Raw genomic sequence first — 21,041 nt, forward strand, 5'->3', positions numbered from 1 at the left:
TAGGTCGCGCGGGGTGATAAGGGATCGAAGAATAGGTACCGAGTTCCAGACTGCTATCTTAGTCCTGGGGCAGGCGATCGCTTAAGACTTCTCGGTACGCTGTGGGCTTGCGCGTTCGCTGGTTCCAGTTCCGTAAAGATGAAGGCGCCTCAGCATGAACGCACGACCTGGAGGCGCTGGTTTCGTGTTGCAGTGTATACAATTGTGGTGAATGCGTAAGATTCTGCGACACTCAAGAAATGGTCAAGTCTGGGCTGAGGCGTGGAGCGTCGGGGCATGTGAGCACATTTCTCGGCAACGCCTTCCCGCCTACATGTAAGACAGGCAAATCTCGCAGCTACGGAAAGATGCCATCCATGCGCGTTCTATGGGTCATGGCACGCTGTCGGTGGCTCGGGCGGATGAGCGACGTTCAAGCAGCCGGACTCCCAAGGAGCGACTTTGAGCATAATTAGCCGGTTGTGGTTAGCGCATGAAGCTTAATTCAAGCCACGGCCAACAGAGTGCCCGCTGGGCCTCGATGCAGCCCCCGCAGTGCATCGACCCTGCCGCCCTGCATCTGAGAGGCAATTGATTACAGTCGGCACTACGGCCACATGGACTATTACCGGGACCATGGCTGAAGGCGCTGCGTGTGTGCGTCTTTCGCTGGACGACTCTCACATCTTGTCAACCTCCTATGACACTGTCACACACTGTCTATTTCCCAACGTCCTAGAGTGCGTCTCCATACCGATCCCTCGACGTAGCGACGAAACAACGACCCTGGTTACATCTCAGACTGCTCGCGACGAAGTCAGCATGCGATAAACATCGGTACGGGCACACGCCATCCATCACTGGCAACCGCCCAACCTTGCATTCAGTGCAAGCCTGGAAACAAAAACCAAACAAGAGTCGGCAACACTGCAGCAGCGCGTAGCATCATGAGCCACAATCACATGTCGATGGGCTCCATGGGCGCCTTGCCCCCGCTCACAGAATGGCCGGATTTCTACTACGCAGTGATTGGGGCCGCAGTCGGTGTCGCAACACTGTTCAACGTGTACAACTATGTGCTATACCGCCAAAGAATGCTCGCGGCCAGAGGGGGGTCGCGGACGCCTGCAAAGCCCATCTCATGGTTCGCCCTCGGGAATGCGACACTCTACGCTCTGACCCGTGAAGCGTCCAACTTCTCATTACGCATACCACTGAAAGGTCGCATACTCAGACTACCAACAGTCGGCCGATCGTCGCTGGTTGTCGGAAACGTGGTCGTTCTGGTCGTTCTATGCTTATACGGCTTCGATGTGACGGACACGTTCAGTATGGAGAATATTGGCTTTCGTTGCGGTGTGGTTACAATCGCCCAACTACCGATTATCGTCCTGCTAGCGGGCAAGAATAACATCATCGGATGTCTTAGCGGTGTGAGTTACGAGCGTTTAAATTGGCTGCATCGATGGTGCGCTCGATGCATGCTGCTTACGGCCACCATGCACCTGGGGTATTTCCTCAGTGCGTGGGCTCCATACGACTATATCGGCTACCAACTCAAGAATAACGCGATTGTTTGGAAAGGCCTTGCTGCATGGTGTACCCTGGCGTGGATCGTGTTCAGTTCCATGACACCGATCCGAGGCTGGAATTACGAGATCTTTGTTATTCAACATATCGTTTCGTTTGCAGTTTTCCTTGCGTTCGTCTACATTCATACCCCTCTCGAGATGAACGGCTATGTCTGGGCTCCGGTTGCCATTTTCCTGTTCGACCGCCTCTTCCGAGCATTGCGACTGCTATACATCAACAGCTCCGTATTTCATCCTGCGTTAAAGAAGCGGGGCCAACTGAGTGGCCTCTGGGCGTGCAAAGCCGAATTCACACCTCTCCCTCACAACACCACCCGAATCACTATACCTAACCCACCCATCAGCTGGACTCCTGGTCAACATGTATATCTATCATGTCACTCCGTTGTGCCGCTACAAAGCCATCCATTCACCGTGGCCTCGATACCAGCAGATGGAAAGATGGAGTTTTACGTCAAGGCCGAGAAGGGAGGTACCAAGCGTCTCTTCAGGCATGCGGAGAAATCCGGCAGTCTATCTGGAGTGCCCGTCAAAGCCAGGACTGTGGCCATAGAAGGCCCATACGGCACTCTGAGACCACTGCGCCAATTCGACAGCGTCGTTCTCCTCGCAGGAAGTACCGGCGGCACTTTCACTCTCCCGCTCCTTCGCGATCTCCTCCAAGGTTGGAAGGAGAATGCTTGTGGCAACACAAGCAGCACATCAATTTTCAAAACACCAACAGGTGCGGTCACACGACATATCCGCTTCGTATGGGTCGTCAAGAGCAGAGGGCAGCTAAGCTGGTTCTCCGAGCAGCTTTCTTCCGTATACACCGAGTTCCGAACGCTGCAGGAAACACTCCGCGACATCAAACTCGAAATGAGCGTCTACATCACCTGCGACGAGTCCTTCACGGAAGAGCACAACTCCGTGCTTTCAGGCGTGACGGCACCCAATATGAATGTAAAATCACAGAGCGAGCCCGAGCATGGTGCAGTGCAGTATAGATCGCCCTCACAGACATCAGAAAAGAAGAGCGAGAAGAAATCCCACAGGCAGGGATATCAAGAAGTAACATCTATCGATTCAACAAGTCTCGATATCCAGGAAGCATGTAGTCCGAACGGCACATGCTGTTGCCGCACTGCGGTTGACGAATCGTCTTCAGCCAGTAAAGCAGTGTGCAGCTGTTCGAAACCTACAGCTACCTCATCTCAACCTGCATCACTCGCACCTTCCGCTCAATCTTCCCTCGAAAAAGGCAAGAGAGTCGTCGTGCATCCATCGATAGCGATATACTCCGGTCGGCCGAAGACGCGGGATATCATCCGAAGGTCATTGGAGCAAGCACTAGGAGAGAGTGCGGTGGTGGTATGTGGACCGCAAGGGCTAGTGGCAGACGTGAAGCACGATGTTGTCTCGCTGAGCGATGAGCGCGCAATACACAAAGGGACGGGAGCGCAGGGCATATACCTGCACACCGAAAGCTTTGGATGGTAATATCTTCAACCCAATACATTCTTAATCACCATGTGAACTCTGAGTGTGCAAAATGTGAAGTATGGTAGTAGTAACATTCGTCGCAATAAATAAGAGTACAGATGCAACCCGTCTCATCATGGTGCAACGCCTCAAACGCCTATCCAAACCCAACCCACAATATCGCCAAAAAGATGCTAGTATGCGTTCGTGGAAAATGTGCGTAAAACAAAGCGCAAATGCAATGATGATGACAAAGGGAAGAGATGGTAGATGGGACGCGAGGCAAACGCTCGCTTTCAATCCACAATCCTCAACGCCAGACACCACTCCGTTTGATGAGACAAAGGAAATGGTATTTGCCCGCCCTCCTTTCGTCACGCCAACGCCGTGGAATGTTATGTGTCCAAACACCCCATTATTTACCCTTCGTCGTGTCGTTGTTGTATATGTCGTAATCGTTCCGGGGCTGTCACGCATCGTCCGTCCTACCGGACCATGCGCTTGCTGCGTTGGATGAAAGGAGATGGCATCTCCGGCTCGGTCTCTGGGTCCCATACTGCGGGTGGGCTGATACCGCCAGTTCGCTTGACCGGACTCCTTCGGCCGTTGTATCCGAAGCCCTTCTTCGCGCCTCCCTCGTCTTCACTCATAGTGTGCACAGGGATACCGCGCGCTTGTTGAAGTTCGACTAGTGTGCGGCCCTGGACACCGCCGTTGTTGCGCATTGCTTGAACGCGGAATGCCTCGTTGCCCTTCTTTGATGGGAGTCCGGCAAATGGAATGGACTTTGTGGTAGCGCCTGTCTTGCGTGGTGATGTTGATGCGGTGTCGGTGGACTTGGACTTCGTTCGAGAAGGCGACGCAGCGACGATGGGTACGGCGGAAACAGGACGGGGCTTTGTAGTTCTGGGACCCAGGAGGTTTGGTGTGCTTCCCAATCGACCGTTGGCCTTCAACAGCGGCGCTTGGGCATTTGCGAGCACCTTGAAGGGGTCCGCACTCATAGGACGACCCCCAGAGGCGCTTCGTGCGCGGGTTGGCGATGGCAGAACAGGAAGATCATCATCGTCGTCGAAGTCGGCGTTCCACTCTGCCTCAGTTGGCGACGGGGGAACGTCAGCTTCCCACTTCTTCGCGCCTTCCTTAGCAGCAGCGAAGATGTTTTGCTTAGGTTGCTGGTTGCGACGAGGGGAAAGCGAGAGTCCCTTGAGTGAGATAGGTGCCGGCGACGGCTCAGCCATCTGCACATCCATGGGAGAGTCGGGTACTTGTGTGGTGGAGGGTTGAGAGAACATTGTGCGGGCGCGGACGAGGGGACCGCGGGACGGTCGCTTTGCCTTTGGCTTAGCTGCGATGGTAACATCTTCGGTGTGGTCGTCCAGGGAGAGTGACGATAGGTCTGTTCCGCTGGCGAAGTCGGAGTCTGTGTTGAGGGTGTTTTGCGAGCCGCTCTTAACGGCACCATCGGACTCTGCTGAGAACAAAGCAGACGTTGGTTCTGTTGCCGCCATAGTAGGCGTATTGGACCGAGGAGCCAGCTTTGGCGATGTGCTCAGACGGTTGGGGTACATCTTCAGGGCGCGCTCTACCCGCCTATTCACCTCTCCCTCGAAGGTCGCCTGGAGCTGAGCCAGCTCTTTTTGTACTCGTTGTTCCGTTTGCAGCTTCACTTGTCGCTCAATCTCCAGCTGTGCTTTAACTTCCCACTCTCGTCGTAATTGGTCGTCCAACTCTTTGCGTATCCGTGAAATGGCTTCGCTTGCCTCCTTCTCCCGCTTCGCTGTCAGCATACGCTGCTCACGGAGGTCCTGTCCCAGCTTGACGACTTCCTGCTCTTTGCGCATAAGCTTGACGATTGGCAGGTTGAGAAGTGCGGCTGTGTCTGGTCGGTTGTCGGGCGTTGTGTTCAGGCAGCTTGCAATGACCTTTCGCAGTTCTGCCGAGTAGCAGGCCGGTATGTCGGGGTATCGGCCCAGCTTGATCTTCGAGATGAGCTCGAAGTGTGTTTTGGCATTGAAGGGTGGTGACTTTGTGCACATCTCGTATATGATGCACCCGAGCGCCCAGATATCGGAGTGGGGACCATACTGCTCGGCCTTGCAGATCTCAGGCGACATGTAAAACGGCGTGCCGACGTAGGTGGAGGCGAAGTCGTGGGATTGGAGGATCTTGGACAGACCGAAGTCGCCCAGCTTGACGCTGTTGTCATCGCCAAGGAAGACTGTGAGTTGTTAGCGCAGAGTCACGCGACGTGGAGATGACCAGATACTGACTGTTCTCGGGCTTGAGATCTCTGTGGAGAATCATGGGCTTGCGCGGATCACGGGCAGGCTTCGCGTTGCCAACGAGTCCCATGACGTTGCGGCCTGCCGCAGGTGGGTCTTCACCGTAGTGGCAGCGGTACAGGGCGCTGACGATTTGGCTGAAGATGCTCCAGACGAACTCCTCCTCGCACACCTGGTTCTTGTTCTTGAGGTCGCGGATGACACGTCCGAGGTCGCCGTTGCCGCAGTACTCCATGTAGAGGTGGAGGTCCTGCGATGCCTTGATGTGGTCGCGCTCGAAGTAGGCGACGATGTTGGGGTGTCGGAGCTCCTTGAGGATGGACAGCTCTGCCTGGAGCTGCTCGCGTTCCTTCTGCGACATCTTGAGATAGCTGATTTCCTTGCGGCACAGGATCTAGGCGGTGGTTAGCACGTCGCGCGCGCAGGCTTCGTCGTCGCTGCTTACATAGCCGTCTGACTTCCGCTTGACTTTGCGGATGATACCAAAGGACCCATGGCCTATACAACGTCAGTATGCGTCCTCTTGCGCCTATCGAGGGCGGTCCGTACCAATCTTCTCGAGCACATCGTACTTTTCTTCCTCGGGCATGGTGAAGGTATTGCTATTGCTCAAAAGACATGCAACTATTAAGGGTAGGATAGGGTAGCAAGCTGCTGGGTTAGTAGAGCTCGGAGGTAGCGAGGGATGTATGTAATGTACAGTGGGTGGGATGGAAGCCAAGTTTCCTTGGTGTTTGGCCCTGTTTACGCTAACGGCCGTCAACCCAGCAACGCTGCGCGCGCCTCACGTGTTGCAGTTGCCAGGCGCACGCACCCCTGTCACTGCCCTTATCGATAGTTACGCCGATCTCCGCCGCCACTCGTCATCGCGGAGCAATAGTCACTTTCACCTCCACCATGTCGCCGTTACTGAGGACCTCTCCTTCTCGCCACACAAATGGACGTCAAGAAGAAGTACGAGATCGAGGCCGCCCTCGCGACCGAAGCCCAGGCGATTTCCTCGGGCCAGCTCAAAGAAGAGAATCCGCTGGACACGAGCGAAGATTTCAGGGTCTTCTGTGAAGCATGCCGGCGGGGGGACTTGAAGGTTTGCCAGGAAATGATATCGACCGGGGTAAACATCAACGCAAGAGACAGGTTTGATTACACCCCACTTATCTTAGTAAGACAATCTCCGAGTTCAAATCCAAACAATTCGCTATTCAATTCAGGGCGCTGACCGCTGAAGGCCAGTCTATGCGGTCACTACGAAGTCATACGCCTGCTGCTCGAAAACGGTGCACTCTGCGAACGCGACACGTTCCAAGGCGAAAGATGTCTATACAATGCGCTGAACGACCGTATACGTAATCTACTGCTATCCTACGACTACGCGAAATCCTCGAATCCTTTACAACCGCTGGCAGCACATATCACTTCGCTCCTCACGCGACCGTCGCCCAAGACGACAGACATCACAATAACAGCATTCGGCCAAGAGTTCCACCTCCACAAATTCCTTCTCGCTGCACGATCGCCCTACTTTGCGAAGAAGCTCGAGACAGCGCCGAATACAACGTCGTGGAAACTGCCCAATACTATACCCGCCGAGTCGCTAGGTGTGGCGTTGCAGTATCTGTACTTCCAGGAAGTCTCAATACGGAGAGCGTTACATGGGCTGAGTGACGAGCAGGAGCTGGTTGTGCTAAAAGGCATAGATAAGATTGGCAAGCAGCTGGAGATTGAACGCCTGTTTGAAGATATAACGGAAGTTTCGGATCGAAGATTGTTGCGCCAGCGAAGAGCAGACGAATTAGAACGCGGCAGAGATCAGCTAGAGGGCTGGTTCAAGAACAACGTCCTCCGGCATAAAAGAGTCGTAGACACTGCAAGAGTGGACAGCATACAATGGGACCGGGAAAACTCCATCTTTGCCGATATATTACTGCGCGCCGATGATGATGACGAGGATCAAGACTCTGATGGGACAGATCGGTCACCAGGGCCGTCGGAGTCATCTACGCCGCCTGTGCGAAATGCACCGGGGCCTCTTCTAGGCATACCAGTCGGATCGGGTCGCACTCGTTCGAGGTCGCCGTCCCGCCAACGAGCATCCCGTAAATCGACTATATTCCCTGCGCACCGAGCCATGCTATTGCGCTCCGAGTATTTCCTGACCATGTTCAGCTCGCAGTTCAAGGAAGCACAAGATACGCCGCACTTGCAGATTGTAACCATCGACTGCTCGCCAGCCGTCCTGGAAACCATACTCACCTTCATGTACACCGAGCGCGCCGACTTTGGTCTGGACATTGCCATCGATGTGCTCTTTGCTGCAGATCAGCTCTTCATTGAGAAGCTCAAGCAGCGCGCCGCCATCATCATCTCTGCGCTAGGCAACGGTGCAACCTCAGCAGTGGAGTCAGACAACCCACGTGGAGCTACAGATGCTGATGAAGCCGTGGACATCTACGAAGTTATCCGAGCCGGATGGGATACAAGGGTACAACGCCTAGAAGAATTTGCTGCGCGATACATCGCCTACCGACTGGAACACTACATCGACCAACCCGAGTTTGCAGAGCTGGTCCAAGAATCCGCGAACCGCGTCAAGGCACGTCAGGAGACTGACACTGTCGAACTTGTTGACGATATCCGCTACTACCTCTCGGAACGATTTAGGCTTCGTTTTGAAGACAGCGGGCTAGATGAGATGATGGACGAGAACGCAGCCATGCAAGCTAGTACCGAGGGAGATCTTGTTGACGAAATGGGCGACCTCGCACTAGAAGACGGCGTACAGCAGGACGAGAATATCGCGGCGGTGGAACAGCAGATCGCTGCTGGTGTGATTAGGAATTTGGACGGCGAGGAGGTTGGTGATGAGTTTGCTCAGGACGCGATGAATTATCAGATCTTGCTGGGAAAGATAGACACATTGCTTGAGCAGCTGAACTTGGATGCTTAGATAGTGAATCTACTGAAGCTATCAAAATCAGAGAGTCATATCCGGGATGTTCTGACGGGAGGTTGTGCATGTGCTGGGGGGGTTCTGACACTTTGTTTGACAATGGTGGAGCCGTGGAATCTAGCACGTGGCGTGGTCCGGGTAATTGCTTAGCGAATCTTACAAGCAGCCTATATTGTCAGGTACGCTCCACACATGGGATGTTTTCTAGGTACATGCACCTTGCCCGGTCTTAACCCAAACAGACTGACCAGTAAATTTCCTTGACTTTTCGCTCTTCTACTTAAATCACCCCGACTCCCCATCCAAGAAACCAAAGGGAAAAAAGACATGGGAACCCAAATCCGCGAGGACCTCTTATACCGACTACGCTGGAACCTGTTAGCCCCTCTACAAGACATCGAAATCACGACAGGACCCAAAAACGAAGAAACACTCGTCCCACTATTCGATCATCCTTGCGCGAACACACCTCTCTCCGTACCCAGTCGACATCGTTTCGAGGTGCTAAGTGAGGACATATGGACATTACACGAGGGCTGGCATCATGGCGACGACAGCCCAGAGCCAGACTGTGCATGCAAGCCTCCGCCTAATCTGGTCATCGAGAACGCAGACGGGAGACCAGTTACGCTGAGGCAGTTTGTCACGCAGGTTCATCCGTATCTGAATGAGCATATGGGCAAAGTTAAGAGGGCTTTGACTTTGTTTCAGAAGGACCTTCCTGAAGAGAAGATTTTTCTCTTTAAACGCGCGTGGAATTTCAATACCAAATTGAGGGTTTATCTGATGCTTAAAAGGGATGCGGAGTATATGGAGGAGCATTGGGCTACGCAATTGGACTTTGCGCGTCGATACGAAGATGGGAGATTTGGTGACGTTTGTGGTGCTACGAGTGGACGCGATGCTTGATGATCTTGGTCGAGTACCGCGATTTCAAAGCCTTTTGTGGTATGCATTGTCTCGCACCTACCTGCACTCGAGGAACACTGCGGTCGCTGGGCGGTACATGGAGTGTGCGATCGCGCGAAGCCACGTTGTTCGTGGCTCCCGAGGTCCGGTGTGGCGCTACCTTCTGTTAGTAGAAAGGCACTTGAGCAGTCCATACTGAGAGCGTCTAGTTTCAATGTGATAGTAGACGGTTCTGGAAGAAGCGCTACTATCCTAGTCCCTGTTACACCTAGGCACTGTGTCTACTTCATCATTGCTATTGGTGACATCATGGTGGGGTAGCCGCGGTGCTCAGTTCCCCACCCAAACCGTCGTTGACAGCTTGACAAATACCTTAGCAGCTCATAATGCGCGTCATTGCCCGAACAACTTCACTTCTTCAATCTCCAACTGCTCGACTCTTACCTCAAAACTTACGGAGAGTTTCAATCGCGGCACCACGATCCTTTACACTTCGTCAGACAGCACTTCCACGCAAACAAGGGCTATTCGCCATATCCAAACAACAGACCGCAACGATGTCGACGGAATCCACACAGTCGCAGGCATGCTGCAACACACCCGCTGTAGTCAGCGAGGGATACCAACCAAAGGGCGATTACATTGAGGCAGATGGACTGAAGACTTGTACGTTCTAGCACCACGACATCACCAGGGACCGCAATTGACTTTCAACAGACCAAACCGGCCCCAAGGACGCAAAGCAAGGAATCCTAGTTGTCTACGACATCTTCGGATTCTTCAACCAAACACTCCAAGGTGCTGATATCTTGGCTTACACCGACAGCCAGAAGTACCAGGTCTTTATGCCCGACTTCTTCGACGGCAAGCCAGCCGACATCTCCTGGATGCCCCCGGACACCAAGGAGAAGGAGCAGAAGATGGGCGAGTTCTTCCAGTCGCAGGCTGCGCCACCCAAGACTTTGCCGCGCATTCCGAAGATTGTTGATGAGCTCACCCAGAAGTACGGAATTGAGAAGTGGGCTATCATTGGCTTCTGCTGGGGCGGAAAGGTATGGAAAAGCTAATTAGATTACCTCACACGTATCGCCTAACACTATACAGATTGTCAACTTGTCTTCCATGGAAGGCACAAAGTTCAAGGTCGCAGCAGCATGCCACCCCGCCATGGTTGCCGGCGACGACGCCCCCGGCATCAAAATCCCCTACATCATGCTTCCATCAGGCGACGAGTCGAAGGATGACGTCAAGAAGTGGCAGGAGGGTATCAAGGTTCCTCACGTGGTTGAGTGGTTCCCAGACCAGATCCACGGGTGGATGGCGGCGCGCAGTGACCTTTCGCAGGAGAAGGTCAGGAAGGAGTATGAGCGCGGATACAAGATGGTGTTGGACTTCTTCCACAAGCACATGTGAGTTTGTCGGGAGAGCTGCGGTAATGTAGGTATAATGCTCATTCCGCTAGGGGTTCTGAGGCGAAGCTCTAGTATGAATACCGGTAATGTCGATACGAAACAATATAACGTAGGACAGAAGAACTTTTCTTCCTAGACTGTGACTGTAAGAGTGTTGTTAGCGGGCTTGAGTTTCCTAAATATAGGCATGGCTCCGCCAGCTATCCTATGCCCAGGCGGATCAACCATCACCAAGTATCTAACCCATCGCCAATGTGGAAAAGGTCCGAAGTCGTCGCAACAAAGGTTGCAAGAGCAGAGTTACGGGTAGGTGTGGGGCTCAACACGTGGGGTTAGGTACTCTGGGGCCGCCAGCCGCGTGCATTGGCGTAGAACGGCGGTTGAGAGACCGAGGGCATGTCGGCAATTGATCACGTTGCGGATGGCCATGTCGCAGGTTATCTAGAAGCATTGGGCAGACTTCGGCGTATTTTTGTCGCGACATTTACCTTCAGTGTTTCTCTGCGCATCTTTCACATACATTCTTCATTCATAGACATACAAGAAAGATCTCATCATGGCTCTCCCGATCGGTGCGTGTCCCCATCTCGTGTAGCGGCCGTGGCGCGCTTGTCGTCCCATCCAGCTCCCGACCATCTCTACACGACCCTTATCGTACATGCTAGCTAACGAAGCTTTGAAGCACCTCAAGCTGTAGCAGGCGCAATCGCAGGCGTTACTGCCGCTGCAGCCTACATCGACGCCAAATACCACATCACCAAAGACCTCAAAGGCCAACGCGTCCTGAAAGCTGCCGCGCGCGATCTCGAGAAGAATTGTAAGCCCGAGCTACACAAGCCTCGTGCCCACCATTTCCTAACAAGACAACAGCACAAGGCAGAGGCCAATCTCTGTGGTACCAATTCGAAGCCCAAGTCCACCGCCTGCCCTCGACCGAAGAATGCATCTGGTCCCGAACCGGCTGCTACACCTGGGCCGAGACCTACGCAAACGCCTGCCGATACGGCCAATACCTCCGCCAAAATGGCGTCGTTCCCGGGCAGCTCTTTGCCATGTACATGATGAACCGGCCGGAGTTCCTCTTTGCACATCTGGGTAGCTGGAGCATAGGAAGCGCGCCGGCGTGGATCAACTACAACCTCGCCGGCGATGCGCTGGTGCACTGCCTGAAAGTCAGCGGCGCCAAGGTGCTGCTTGTGGATGAAGACCAGGAGTGCAGAGACCGCATCGAAGCTGTGAGGGAGAGGCTGGAGAGCGAGCTGGGCATGACTGTACTGGTCTTGGACACCGGGTTGAAGGGAGAGATATCGAGGTTGGAACCTACTAGGCCTGAGGATGAGCTTAGGGTGGGCATGAAGGGGAAGTTCCCGCTCTTCCTGTTCTACACAAGGTTAGTTACCGCGATGGCTTTTGCGAAGAGGATGATGCTAACTAGAACAGTGGCACAACCGGACACCCGAAAGCTTGCCCCTTCGAGACGCAAAGAGCAGTCGGCTTGACACAACGTGTGGGTGCTATGGGACTGAAGACAGGACCCAACGGCGATAGGTGGTATGTTTGCATGCCTCTATACCACGGCACGGGAGGCACGACGGCACTCGTCTGCATGGTCACCGGCCTTACATGCTGTATCGGCACCAAGTTCTCCACATCGAAATTCTGGACCGATGTACGCGATTCGAGATCCACCGCCATAGTCTACGTAGGAGAGACCGCCCGGTACCTTCTCAACGCCCCTCCCAGCGAGCTCGATCGGAAACACAACGTCAGGGCCATGTTCGGAAACGGTCTTCGTCCCGATGTATGGCAGCGCTTTGTCGATCGCTTCGGCATCGAGATCGTCGGCGAGTTCTTCAACAGCACAGAAGGCGTCATGGCGCTTTTCAATGGCTCGCGTGGGCCTTTCACAGCAACTTCAGTCGGACACCAGGGTCTCATCGAGCGCTGGCGCTCCCACAACACTTACGTCCCAGTCGAGATCGATTTCGTAACCGGAGACCTCTTGCGCGATCCCAAGACTGGATTCTGCAAACGCAAGTCCTACGAGGAGGGCAGTGAGATCCTCGTACAGATGCCGAGCGAGCAAGCCTTTGTCGGCTATTGGAATAACCCGGATGCTACTGAGAAACGCTTCGAACGCAATGTCTTCCGGAAAGGCGACTTGTATTACCGTACAGGCGACGCTCTCCGCCGCGACGCCGACGGCCGCTGGTTCTTCATGGACCGCCTCGGCGACACCTTCCGCTGGAAGTCGGAGAACGTGAGCACAGCCGAAGTCAGCGAGGCACTTGGCTCTTTCCCCGGAATTCAAGAAGCAAACGTCTATGGTGTCGAAGTGCCTGGCTACGACGGTCGCGCAGGCTGTGCAGCCATCTACATCGACCCCGCACATCTAGACTCGTTCAACTTCAACGCGCTACTTGCGCACGCGAAGGAGAAGCTGCCGAAATACGCAGTGCCTGTCTTCTTGAGGATACAGAAACAGCAGACTACGATGCACAACAACAAGCAGAACAAGGTTCCGCTGAGAAACGACGGTATTGATCTGAGGAAGCTTATGGAAAGGGCGGATAAGGAGGCGAAGGAGCAAGGGAAAGAAGAGGCGGAGTACGATACCATGTACTGGCACCCGGCCGCTCTTGGATCTGGCAAGGGCAAGAGTGGCGGTGATGATGGATATGTTGTATTCACCATGGCGGATTGGGACTTGCTGAAGGGAAGTGTAGATGTAGAGGGTGGTGCCAAGCTGTAAGGTTCCCAAGTATATAATTGCTTATAGTCTGTAAATCGTAGCGTTCTCGTTCTGTAATAAACATCATGTCTGCGAACACGCGTGAGCCATGACTGAGTTTGCTCGTGACACACTGTCGCTTCTTCATTGTCGTTTCACTTCTCTTCCATCAACGTAGGCTCGAACTTCTCCTTTCTGGCCTGCGTCGCACCAGAAGCCTTCCACGCTGACAGAATCAAGTCCACAATAGCATCCACACCCTGATCCCTCTTGACGACCGCAAAGATAGTCGGTCCACCCTCACGCATCCTCCTGCTATCCCGCTCCATGACACCCAGATCCGCACCGACGGCCTCGGCAAGATCGATCTTGTTGACGACCAGAAGGTCTGATTGCGTGATACCCGGACCACCCTTCCTGGGGATCTTATCACCACCCGAGACATCGATAACGTAGATGATGAAGTCGGCGAGTTCGCGCGAGTAGTTCGCAGCGAGGTTGTCGCCGCCGGACTCGATGAGCAGGAGGTCCGTGTTGAACTTTTGGTGCAGGTTTGTGAGCGTCATGAGGTTGACGGAGATGTCTTCGCGAACGGCGGCATGGGGGCAGCCTCCCGTTTCGACAGCGACGATGCGCTCACTACAATCGCGTCAAACATGCTCCGGCAATATGTGTATTGTGGCTGCTCTTACGCGGGCAAGGCATTGTTCTTGGTGAGGAACTCGCAGTCTTCTCGCGTGAAGATGTCGTTTGTTACCGCGGCTATGGAGAAGCGTGTTCGGAGGTGTTTGCAGAGGGCTAGCATGAGGGCCGTCTTGCCCGAGCCTACTGGTCTAGGCTGGTCAGTATCTTGAGGATATAGTACATCATGCCATGCCAACCCTGCCACAGGCAAACATCGGCCGAGCAGTGTAGCGACATGTACGTGTCACACGGGGACCATCGTACCCTCCAATTCCGATAGTGAAGGACCGGTCTTCCCAGTCTCTTCCCTCGATGATGGGCAGCTCGCGGCCCAGGTAGCTCCCCGGCCCATCGAGGATCTCATGCGTGTGGCCGTGATCCGCAGCCTCGTGCGAATGCGAATGCGACGCGCCTTCGTGTGAGTGGCCGGTAGACATTGTTGTATGATGTAGTATGACTATCAATCAACAGAGGAAGCCAGCAAGCAGGAGCGAAGCTCGAGGATCTCCATGGTGGGGCACGACACGACGAGAGACGTGGGGTTCAATCCGGCGCAACCCTGGTAGCGAAGCTTCACTCAATAACACCGGCGATAGGCTGACAGGCGACGACACGCCGCTCGCATGAACAACACTCACGACCGTATCAAAGGCCAATTCAATGCGGCGGTGATTGTCATTACCGTAGCGTGCCACGACTCGAATAAGGCGTCCTTAATCGGAGGATACGGGAATGCTCGGACCATGGCGCGAGGGATCATTGCTGCTGCCCCTGCATCTTCATCACGATCCTCGGCACCCGCGATATGATTACCAGCTATAGTTCCCTTCTCTGAATTTCACGGACCAGCATGTTCCCACATGGACCTGTCGTTCTTGGTCGGCGGCGCATAGGAGCTTGCGTACCATTGGGAAAGGAGAATGAGGTGCCGGAGCAATCTTTCGCTTCTTCAATCCTTCAATATCGCCCAGACCCGCCACACAGCCACGGCAATGGATATGCAGTTAATTTCCACGCCTGCGAGCCTCCCTATGCGGTGGCCCTGGTACCTGCAGGTGACATGACGCAGGATTTCGCAGCTCTATGTAAAGCCAGCGCAGCACCCGCAAGCTTGTGGACCCTGTTTTCTCCATGCCCTTGCGTTTTCAGGTTTCTGCGTCTTAATCGAGATCGTGCGGTTTGGAGATATTTCCCCATACGGTAGACCTCTTCCTGCTTTAAGGATAGTTGTTCCCTTCTGAAACTCACCTTCGTCGCTCGCCTGCTTTCCCCGCTTCCTCTTGTTTGTTTGTTTTTGCGATTCTATACGCGTATTTTTCTGGTGTAATGTCTAACATGGCTGTCTCGTGGGAGAAATCGACACATGGGTCTCTCACGTTATGGGACATCGATCGCGAATTCCAAGATGCGCATGAGGCGTACGAGCAATGGCAGGCACGGCATCGTCGCACGCGTTCTAAATGGTTGTGTCTCGGCACGAAGAACCGCGACGATGCTGTTGGCAAAGCTCTGAGCCTGGGGCGACAGATCCAAAGGATTATGGAGCAAGGAAAAGCAAGATTCGGGGCACGATTCGAGGAAGGCGACAGTAAGTCCACGGTTCGATACCAAGATTATAAAGACTGACCATGTGTAGCAAAATGCAACACCATCCTCTCAGCACAACTCCTACGAATCCAATACGAAATTAGACAACCACTTTACGACAGCGTTTTCTCTTCGACACCAACGATACCCATTGACGACATAATTACGACCGCCAAAAGCGTCCGTCGCGCCTGCCTCACTGCCCTGCGCGAACAATACGCACGTCTCGAATCGCCCATCCTATCGCCCATACTGCCCCCTCCACGTTTCAAAGTAGAGTTCTGCCCATTCGCAGACAACCTGCGGAAAGATCTCAAAGAGTCCAAATCGAGCACACTACGCGCCAAGAAAGCTTTCCCACACGATAAACACGACGACAGGGAGATATGCCCACACTGCGATGCATGCATATCCGTCGCAGCTCACTCCGGACTGCCCGCATCCAGATGTATACTCTTCACCTCGCACATTGCGCTCGATCCAATGGCGACGAACGACAAAGCGACCTTTGCATGCAACAGCTGCTACAAGACTTTCGATGATTCCTACGCCTTCCTCGATCATTACTTCCAGAAGCAAATCGGGAGTGAGAGGAGTTGCTTGCGGCTGTCCGTACAGAGGAGCTCGAGCTGGTTCCTGAACGAGCAGTTTCTCGACAGCGACCCTTCGATCGTTGAGCAGTGTCTGAAGAATTGCATGGCGAGAGAGACTATGCGAGGTAGAGGCCACAAAAAGATGAAGAGTCAGATCACTATACGACAAGTACATTCGAGCGGGAACGATTGAAGTTTCCCTACATGGAAATGATAGCACGACCACATATCACGCCGCCACTGGCAGGAGCAAAACAACGAAGCAACGCAGCATTCGTCAGCACTACACGATCAGTTGTATACGAATGCGTCCTTTGGTATTGCTAATCAGCCATTCGAATCGCAAAGCGACAGCAGAGACCTTACACATACCGTCTCACGACCCGCACACAAGTTCCACACCAAAGCCAAAGCTTTGATATGAACGCGGACGGAACGCCGCTTTCTCCGCCTCTTCCTCTTCTTGTATCATACATACTTTTTTCTGTACACATACGTTTACTCTTATGTCTAATGCCCTAATGTTTTTGTCAAGGAATTCTAGATCGTAGCAGAGTACGTCACGAGCACGATAAATACGAACACGAATGTACAATTGCGAATCAAAACCCCAGCGCAAGCTCACCGCGATGAATACGAATACTTTCTCAAACTTGTATACATGATCAGCATACCGTTCATATGTATCCAGCGCTCCTGAACACCACGCGCCGCACCCTCACCTAACACAGCGACGATCACGCCCATCGCATAAACAGCGCAAGCCGTGATATCCGCATGCCCAGACACACGTCAGATGGGCATCCCGGTTTCACATTGGCAACGAACGCAAACGCAGCTCGCAGAAGGAAAGGGAAAAGGACCGAGAAAGATAGCTTCATCTCCTCGGCCCTTTTTCCGCGCGGAACTTTCCCTCGAGCACGTTGCTCGTCACCTAACTCCAAGCAATCGGTCTCATATCGCCAGACTGCAGTATGGGGACATGTACAATGATCGCAACTCTACCCGAGTGAGCTGACGATCTACCAACTGTGACACTCATCACCCAGCCTGTCCGTTCCCCAAGAATCGGGAATCGGGGGATGAGCAGGACATACGCGCCACACCCACAGAACTCTATCTTAGCGACCTAAGAGTGCTATCAAGCCGACATACCCGTCTTGTATCCGGCCACTTCTTTCCTTTGCCTTTGCTATACTGCACATACACATCTACTCAGCGTTGTAAAGCGAACGCGCCAGCGACGCGCAACCACATGAAACCACATCTGTCCGTGAGTCTCTCACTCGGCGAAACCCCACCGTAATACGTCTTGGCTTTCTTACGTATGGATGCGCCTGGGTACGAGATTATTCCGCTCATCACGAGAGGATTATTACGAACGACTGCTTGGGGTTCTTGGTGCATTGCGTGTTGGTGTTGGCCTGGGCGGTTGTGATGGGGATACCTGGTTTGTGTGTAGGGTGGGTTGGTTGTATGAGTTATTAAACACGAGGAATGCGCGGGTTTGCTCGGTGATGGGAAAGATGATGTAGACGAAGGGCAGGCTTATATTAAGAGATTCATAGCTCATCACCCCTCACAAGACCTTCAATGTCACTCCCCAAACATGTGCTCTGTTTACACCCTCCAACATTCCACCACCACCTTTGCTTTTCCCACCCCTTCCTTCTTCCCCAACCCCAAGCCCGAGCGGAGCCCCATAGCGCAAACAGCGTATCCGCGGCGGAATCTGGGCGGTATTGGCACGAGTCTTGGACGGCAAGTCTGCCGCAAGAAGAAGTTATCGTTGCGGTGAGCAGATAACGTGTCGAAACACATGTAGCGGAATGGGCGGAGCGGCGGTAAGCATTGGGCTGCTAACATGCTCACTCCCCATGTGTGGCTTGCAATTAGATTGGATCGGGCGGTCGGGGCAACTGGATTTCCGCTCTCTGGGTGCCATGCGTCTTGGACGCGTGTGGCGTTGCTCGAAGCATTGGAGGGGCCGAGGGGCTGAGTACGGGTGAGTTTGCGCCAGGACTCCTTGGTAAGGCGTGGGTAGTGGCTTGGAAGCGCGGGTTACCTGCTTGGAAATGTAACGGTGTAAAGTGATTCGTACGAGGTACACTGACGATTGCGAGTTGCATGTGCAAGAGACATTATGGATGTTGTAGAGAGGTTGTGGTATTCGAGTCAAATGGGGTATATCATGTCGAGCTTCTCTTGCTCTCCTACTCTTACACAGAGAGGCCCAATAACGCCGTGCTGTCATCCCAGATCAGCATTCCTTCATGTCCGATGCCCCACCAAAACAAAAGTACGCCATGGTATATGCCGCTTAAATATCGCTCGTCCCGTCACTGGGCGAACGGTAAAAACAAAAACTCGTCGTCGTAGCAATAGCCTTCTCTTCAGACATTCGTCTCTCGCAGTCCCCTCGAGAGCCATCGTTCCCACCAGTTCCGTACGCCGACAATGCTCTCCTTGCCGTCGTTGTGTCCGTCGTGACCTCCAGGGTCTCCTAATATCAACGAGAAAAACCAGAATCCTGCGGCGGTCCATGCGGCGATTGCGACACCGAATGCGACAATTGGTGAAAACAGGTGGATGACGACAAGCATAGGCGCACTGTAGCCAGTCGTCGAGTCGTGTGAATAGACCAGGTGTAGTTGCAGGTTCAGCGCTGGTGCAAGGAAGGCCGTGATCTGTTCCGAAAATGACGGGCGTTTGGTGCAGAATCGCAATGGTGCTAGTGCGAGCGAGATCAGGAGAGCGAAGATCGTCCAGAGAGCGATGGCGCCGGAGAGGAAAGCACAGGGGGCGCAGAGCCAAAACTGCATGTTGTTAGCCACGCTCCAGAGAGTTTCGAAAAAGTACAACACATACCAGTAGTTGCCATGCCTTCTCCTCTGGGCCTTTCTCATGGTAGGCGCCTTTGTCGTAGACGATCGCATCGCCGTCTGGTCCGGCCGCAGACACACGGTTTGGAGATCGGCGGCCTTGCGACGAACCGTAGCCATGTTTCTCTGGATCAAGATGCGCTTGTTGTGGATATTGTATGCTTCCTTGTTCTATCTCTGGTCTACTGGAGTATCGGATCTCTGCTGTTGAGTTGCGTTGTTGGCCGATCGAGGAGATGCTGCTGCAGGGGCTTGGCGCAGAGGATGCCTTTGGCGAGAACGGGTGCGAGATGACGGAATCATGGCCACGGCCAAAACTCGACTTGCTGTGACGGTCTATGCGGATGGTCTGTTGTCGCTGATATGGCTCCTTCTCGTTGTATGCGTAATTGTACTCGTCGGGGGATGCGTTGGTTGATAGCTGGTGCAGCGGTTGGCTCTGCTGGGGGGGAGTGGCCGAACATGACACCGGCGGACGCTGGGATTCCATTGCCGGCAATTGGTAGTCGACGTCACTGGTTGACGGGCATCAGACGACCCTTTGAGACATGCGAAATGGATGAGGTGCCGGGCATGTTATAGAAGAGGCGGAGACTTCCCTCAGGAGAGGCAAGACTCTTGTTACATACAATTACGCTCTCAAGACCTTGGGAGAAGGTCTTGGGCTTGGCTTTCATCCCCAAGGCTCGGCATTGGGGCTGGGCAGAGCATCTCAAGACGGGGACGGCCAATCACGGCTTGCGTGGGCGGTCCCAGCGCAACTCTCTTCCAGACGCCGCTCAGACCAAAGACGGAATTCGCGGCAGCGACCTGGCCTCGTGTCGTTGGAGCCCCCAGCTCTCATCTTTATCATCTTCGCCCTTTGTCTTGGCTCGCGCCGACGATGCTGAGCAACGCTGAGCAAACAAACCGCCGCACGCTGGTGCACCTCGTCGTCGTGTGCAATGCCCTCTGAGAACACGCCAAGCCGGAAACAAGCGCTACCATGGTCTGTCTAGGGTGTTCGCTGGATGCGTGGTGCTGTGCCTAGGAAATATTGAACCCGCGGATCGTGGACTGTTGTACCACAGGCATGACACCCCACAAGAATCCAATGCGGTTCTCCAACCCGCCTATACAACTGAGGGGGCCACAGAGGCGCGGCTGGTTACGGCCCCGCGGTGCAACGTCGCGAGCACTCCTTGTGTCGCATCGCCAATCCAAGTCGGAACGGCGGAGCGCATTTGATAGCGCTTGTTGGCGGAAATAGCTGCAAGTTGCTTTGCAGAGTCTGAATCCGGGCTCCAAGCGTGGCTGAAACGAAGTTGGCCTTGCTGATCTCGATCTTGGCATTGGCACATGAGAAGCTCAGATACTCTGTTGAAGGCGCCAGTTGTCCTGGCGTCCGCTGGCTATACTGGCTTGGTCTCTATCAGGTGCTTTGTTTTGACCTTGAATAAGCCCGTCGCTCTCTCGGCATGCTGTTCGCACCCTGATCGAAGGGACAGCAGTGACCGGCTTAAACCTACCATTCCTCTGGTAATGCCTCATGCCATACAGCACGAAGCGCTGCCAGTGACGTCCACCTCAGTGTTGTTGCAGTCACCGCGCGCTCCTTGGCATCGAATTCAATAGTGATCTGGCGATAAGCGTTCTGCTGCAGCCACAGCCGGTGGTAATACACAGCATAGCGGAGTTGTGTTCCGCCCCGCGGACAACTTTAGCGAACCGGGTATAATGTTGGAAAGAAATGTAAGCTGCAAGGTAAACGTCGGTTAGCAGCTGGCGCTGCGAGGAAGGATGCTCTATGGCGCTGGGCGGGGTGTTGTGACGTTGATGGGCCTGTGATGTCACTCGACGTAAAGGGAAGTCGCGATGGAAAGAGCGCCTAAGCACCTGCATACTTCAGCGTCAACAAACTGTATGTTAGTCTCGATAAGGACGTCGCGATCAACTACGAGCATCCGGCACTTCCGACATGTATACATGCTGAT

At 53.9% G+C, this 21,041-nt stretch overlaps 8 protein-coding genes across 8 annotated transcripts; 5 read left to right on the forward strand and 3 right to left on the reverse strand.

Annotated features, from left to right (window-relative positions):
• Positions 1-941: 941 nt before the first annotated feature.
• Positions 942-3,053, forward strand: J4E86_005541 (uncharacterized protein; the record flags this gene model as incomplete). Its single annotated transcript, XM_051446074.1, has 1 exon — positions 942-3,053. One exon carries the CDS (start codon positions 942-944, stop codon positions 3,051-3,053), a length of 2,112 nt encoding a protein of 703 aa, XP_051302841.1.
• A 467-nt stretch (positions 3,054-3,520) lies between these two features.
• On the reverse strand, positions 3,521-5,909 carry J4E86_005542 (uncharacterized protein; the record flags this gene model as incomplete). The annotated part of the gene is made up of 4 exons (XM_051446075.1): positions 3,521-5,256; positions 5,309-5,714; positions 5,766-5,818; positions 5,870-5,909. 4 exons carry the CDS (start codon positions 5,907-5,909, stop codon positions 3,521-3,523), a joined length of 2,235 nt encoding a protein of 744 aa, XP_051302842.1.
• Positions 5,910-6,257: 348 nt separating this feature from the next.
• J4E86_005543 (uncharacterized protein) lies at positions 6,258-8,267 on the forward strand (the record flags this gene model as incomplete). Its single annotated transcript, XM_051446076.1, has 2 exons — positions 6,258-6,482; positions 6,549-8,267. The coding sequence occupies 2 exons, from the start codon at positions 6,258-6,260 to the stop codon at positions 8,265-8,267; spliced, it is 1,944 nt and encodes a 647-aa protein (XP_051302843.1).
• Positions 8,268-9,736: 1,469 nt separating this feature from the next.
• Positions 9,737-10,592, forward strand: J4E86_005544 (uncharacterized protein; the record flags this gene model as incomplete). The annotated part of the gene is made up of 3 exons (XM_051446077.1): positions 9,737-9,845; positions 9,897-10,231; positions 10,284-10,592. The coding sequence occupies 3 exons, from the start codon at positions 9,737-9,739 to the stop codon at positions 10,590-10,592; spliced, it is 753 nt and encodes a 250-aa protein (XP_051302844.1).
• A 555-nt stretch (positions 10,593-11,147) lies between these two features.
• On the forward strand, positions 11,148-13,343 carry J4E86_005545 (putative NRPS-like protein biosynthetic cluster; the record flags this gene model as incomplete). Its single annotated transcript, XM_051446078.1, has 4 exons — positions 11,148-11,163; positions 11,274-11,408; positions 11,462-11,981; positions 12,032-13,343. 4 exons carry the CDS (start codon positions 11,148-11,150, stop codon positions 13,341-13,343), a joined length of 1,983 nt encoding a protein of 660 aa, XP_051302845.1.
• Positions 13,344-13,477: 134 nt separating this feature from the next.
• Positions 13,478-14,443, reverse strand: J4E86_005546 (uncharacterized protein; the record flags this gene model as incomplete). The annotated part of the gene is made up of 3 exons (XM_051446079.1): positions 13,478-13,961; positions 14,015-14,155; positions 14,271-14,443. 3 exons carry the CDS (start codon positions 14,441-14,443, stop codon positions 13,478-13,480), a joined length of 798 nt encoding a protein of 265 aa, XP_051302846.1.
• Positions 14,444-15,341: 898 nt separating this feature from the next.
• Positions 15,342-16,379, forward strand: J4E86_005547 (uncharacterized protein; the record flags this gene model as incomplete). The annotated part of the gene is made up of 2 exons (XM_051446080.1): positions 15,342-15,594; positions 15,643-16,379. 2 exons carry the CDS (start codon positions 15,342-15,344, stop codon positions 16,377-16,379), a joined length of 990 nt encoding a protein of 329 aa, XP_051302847.1.
• A 2,200-nt stretch (positions 16,380-18,579) lies between these two features.
• J4E86_005548 (uncharacterized protein) lies at positions 18,580-19,558 on the reverse strand (the record flags this gene model as incomplete). The annotated part of the gene is made up of 2 exons (XM_051446081.1): positions 18,580-19,002; positions 19,055-19,558. 2 exons carry the CDS (start codon positions 19,556-19,558, stop codon positions 18,580-18,582), a joined length of 927 nt encoding a protein of 308 aa, XP_051302848.1.
• Positions 19,559-21,041: the final 1,483 nt, after the last annotated feature.

Source organism: Alternaria arbusti, assembly GCF_024043155.1.
Source record: "Alternaria arbusti strain BMP 1465 chromosome Unknown scaffold_6, whole genome shotgun sequence".
Taxonomy (NCBI): domain Eukaryota; kingdom Fungi; phylum Ascomycota; class Dothideomycetes; order Pleosporales; family Pleosporaceae; genus Alternaria; species Alternaria arbusti.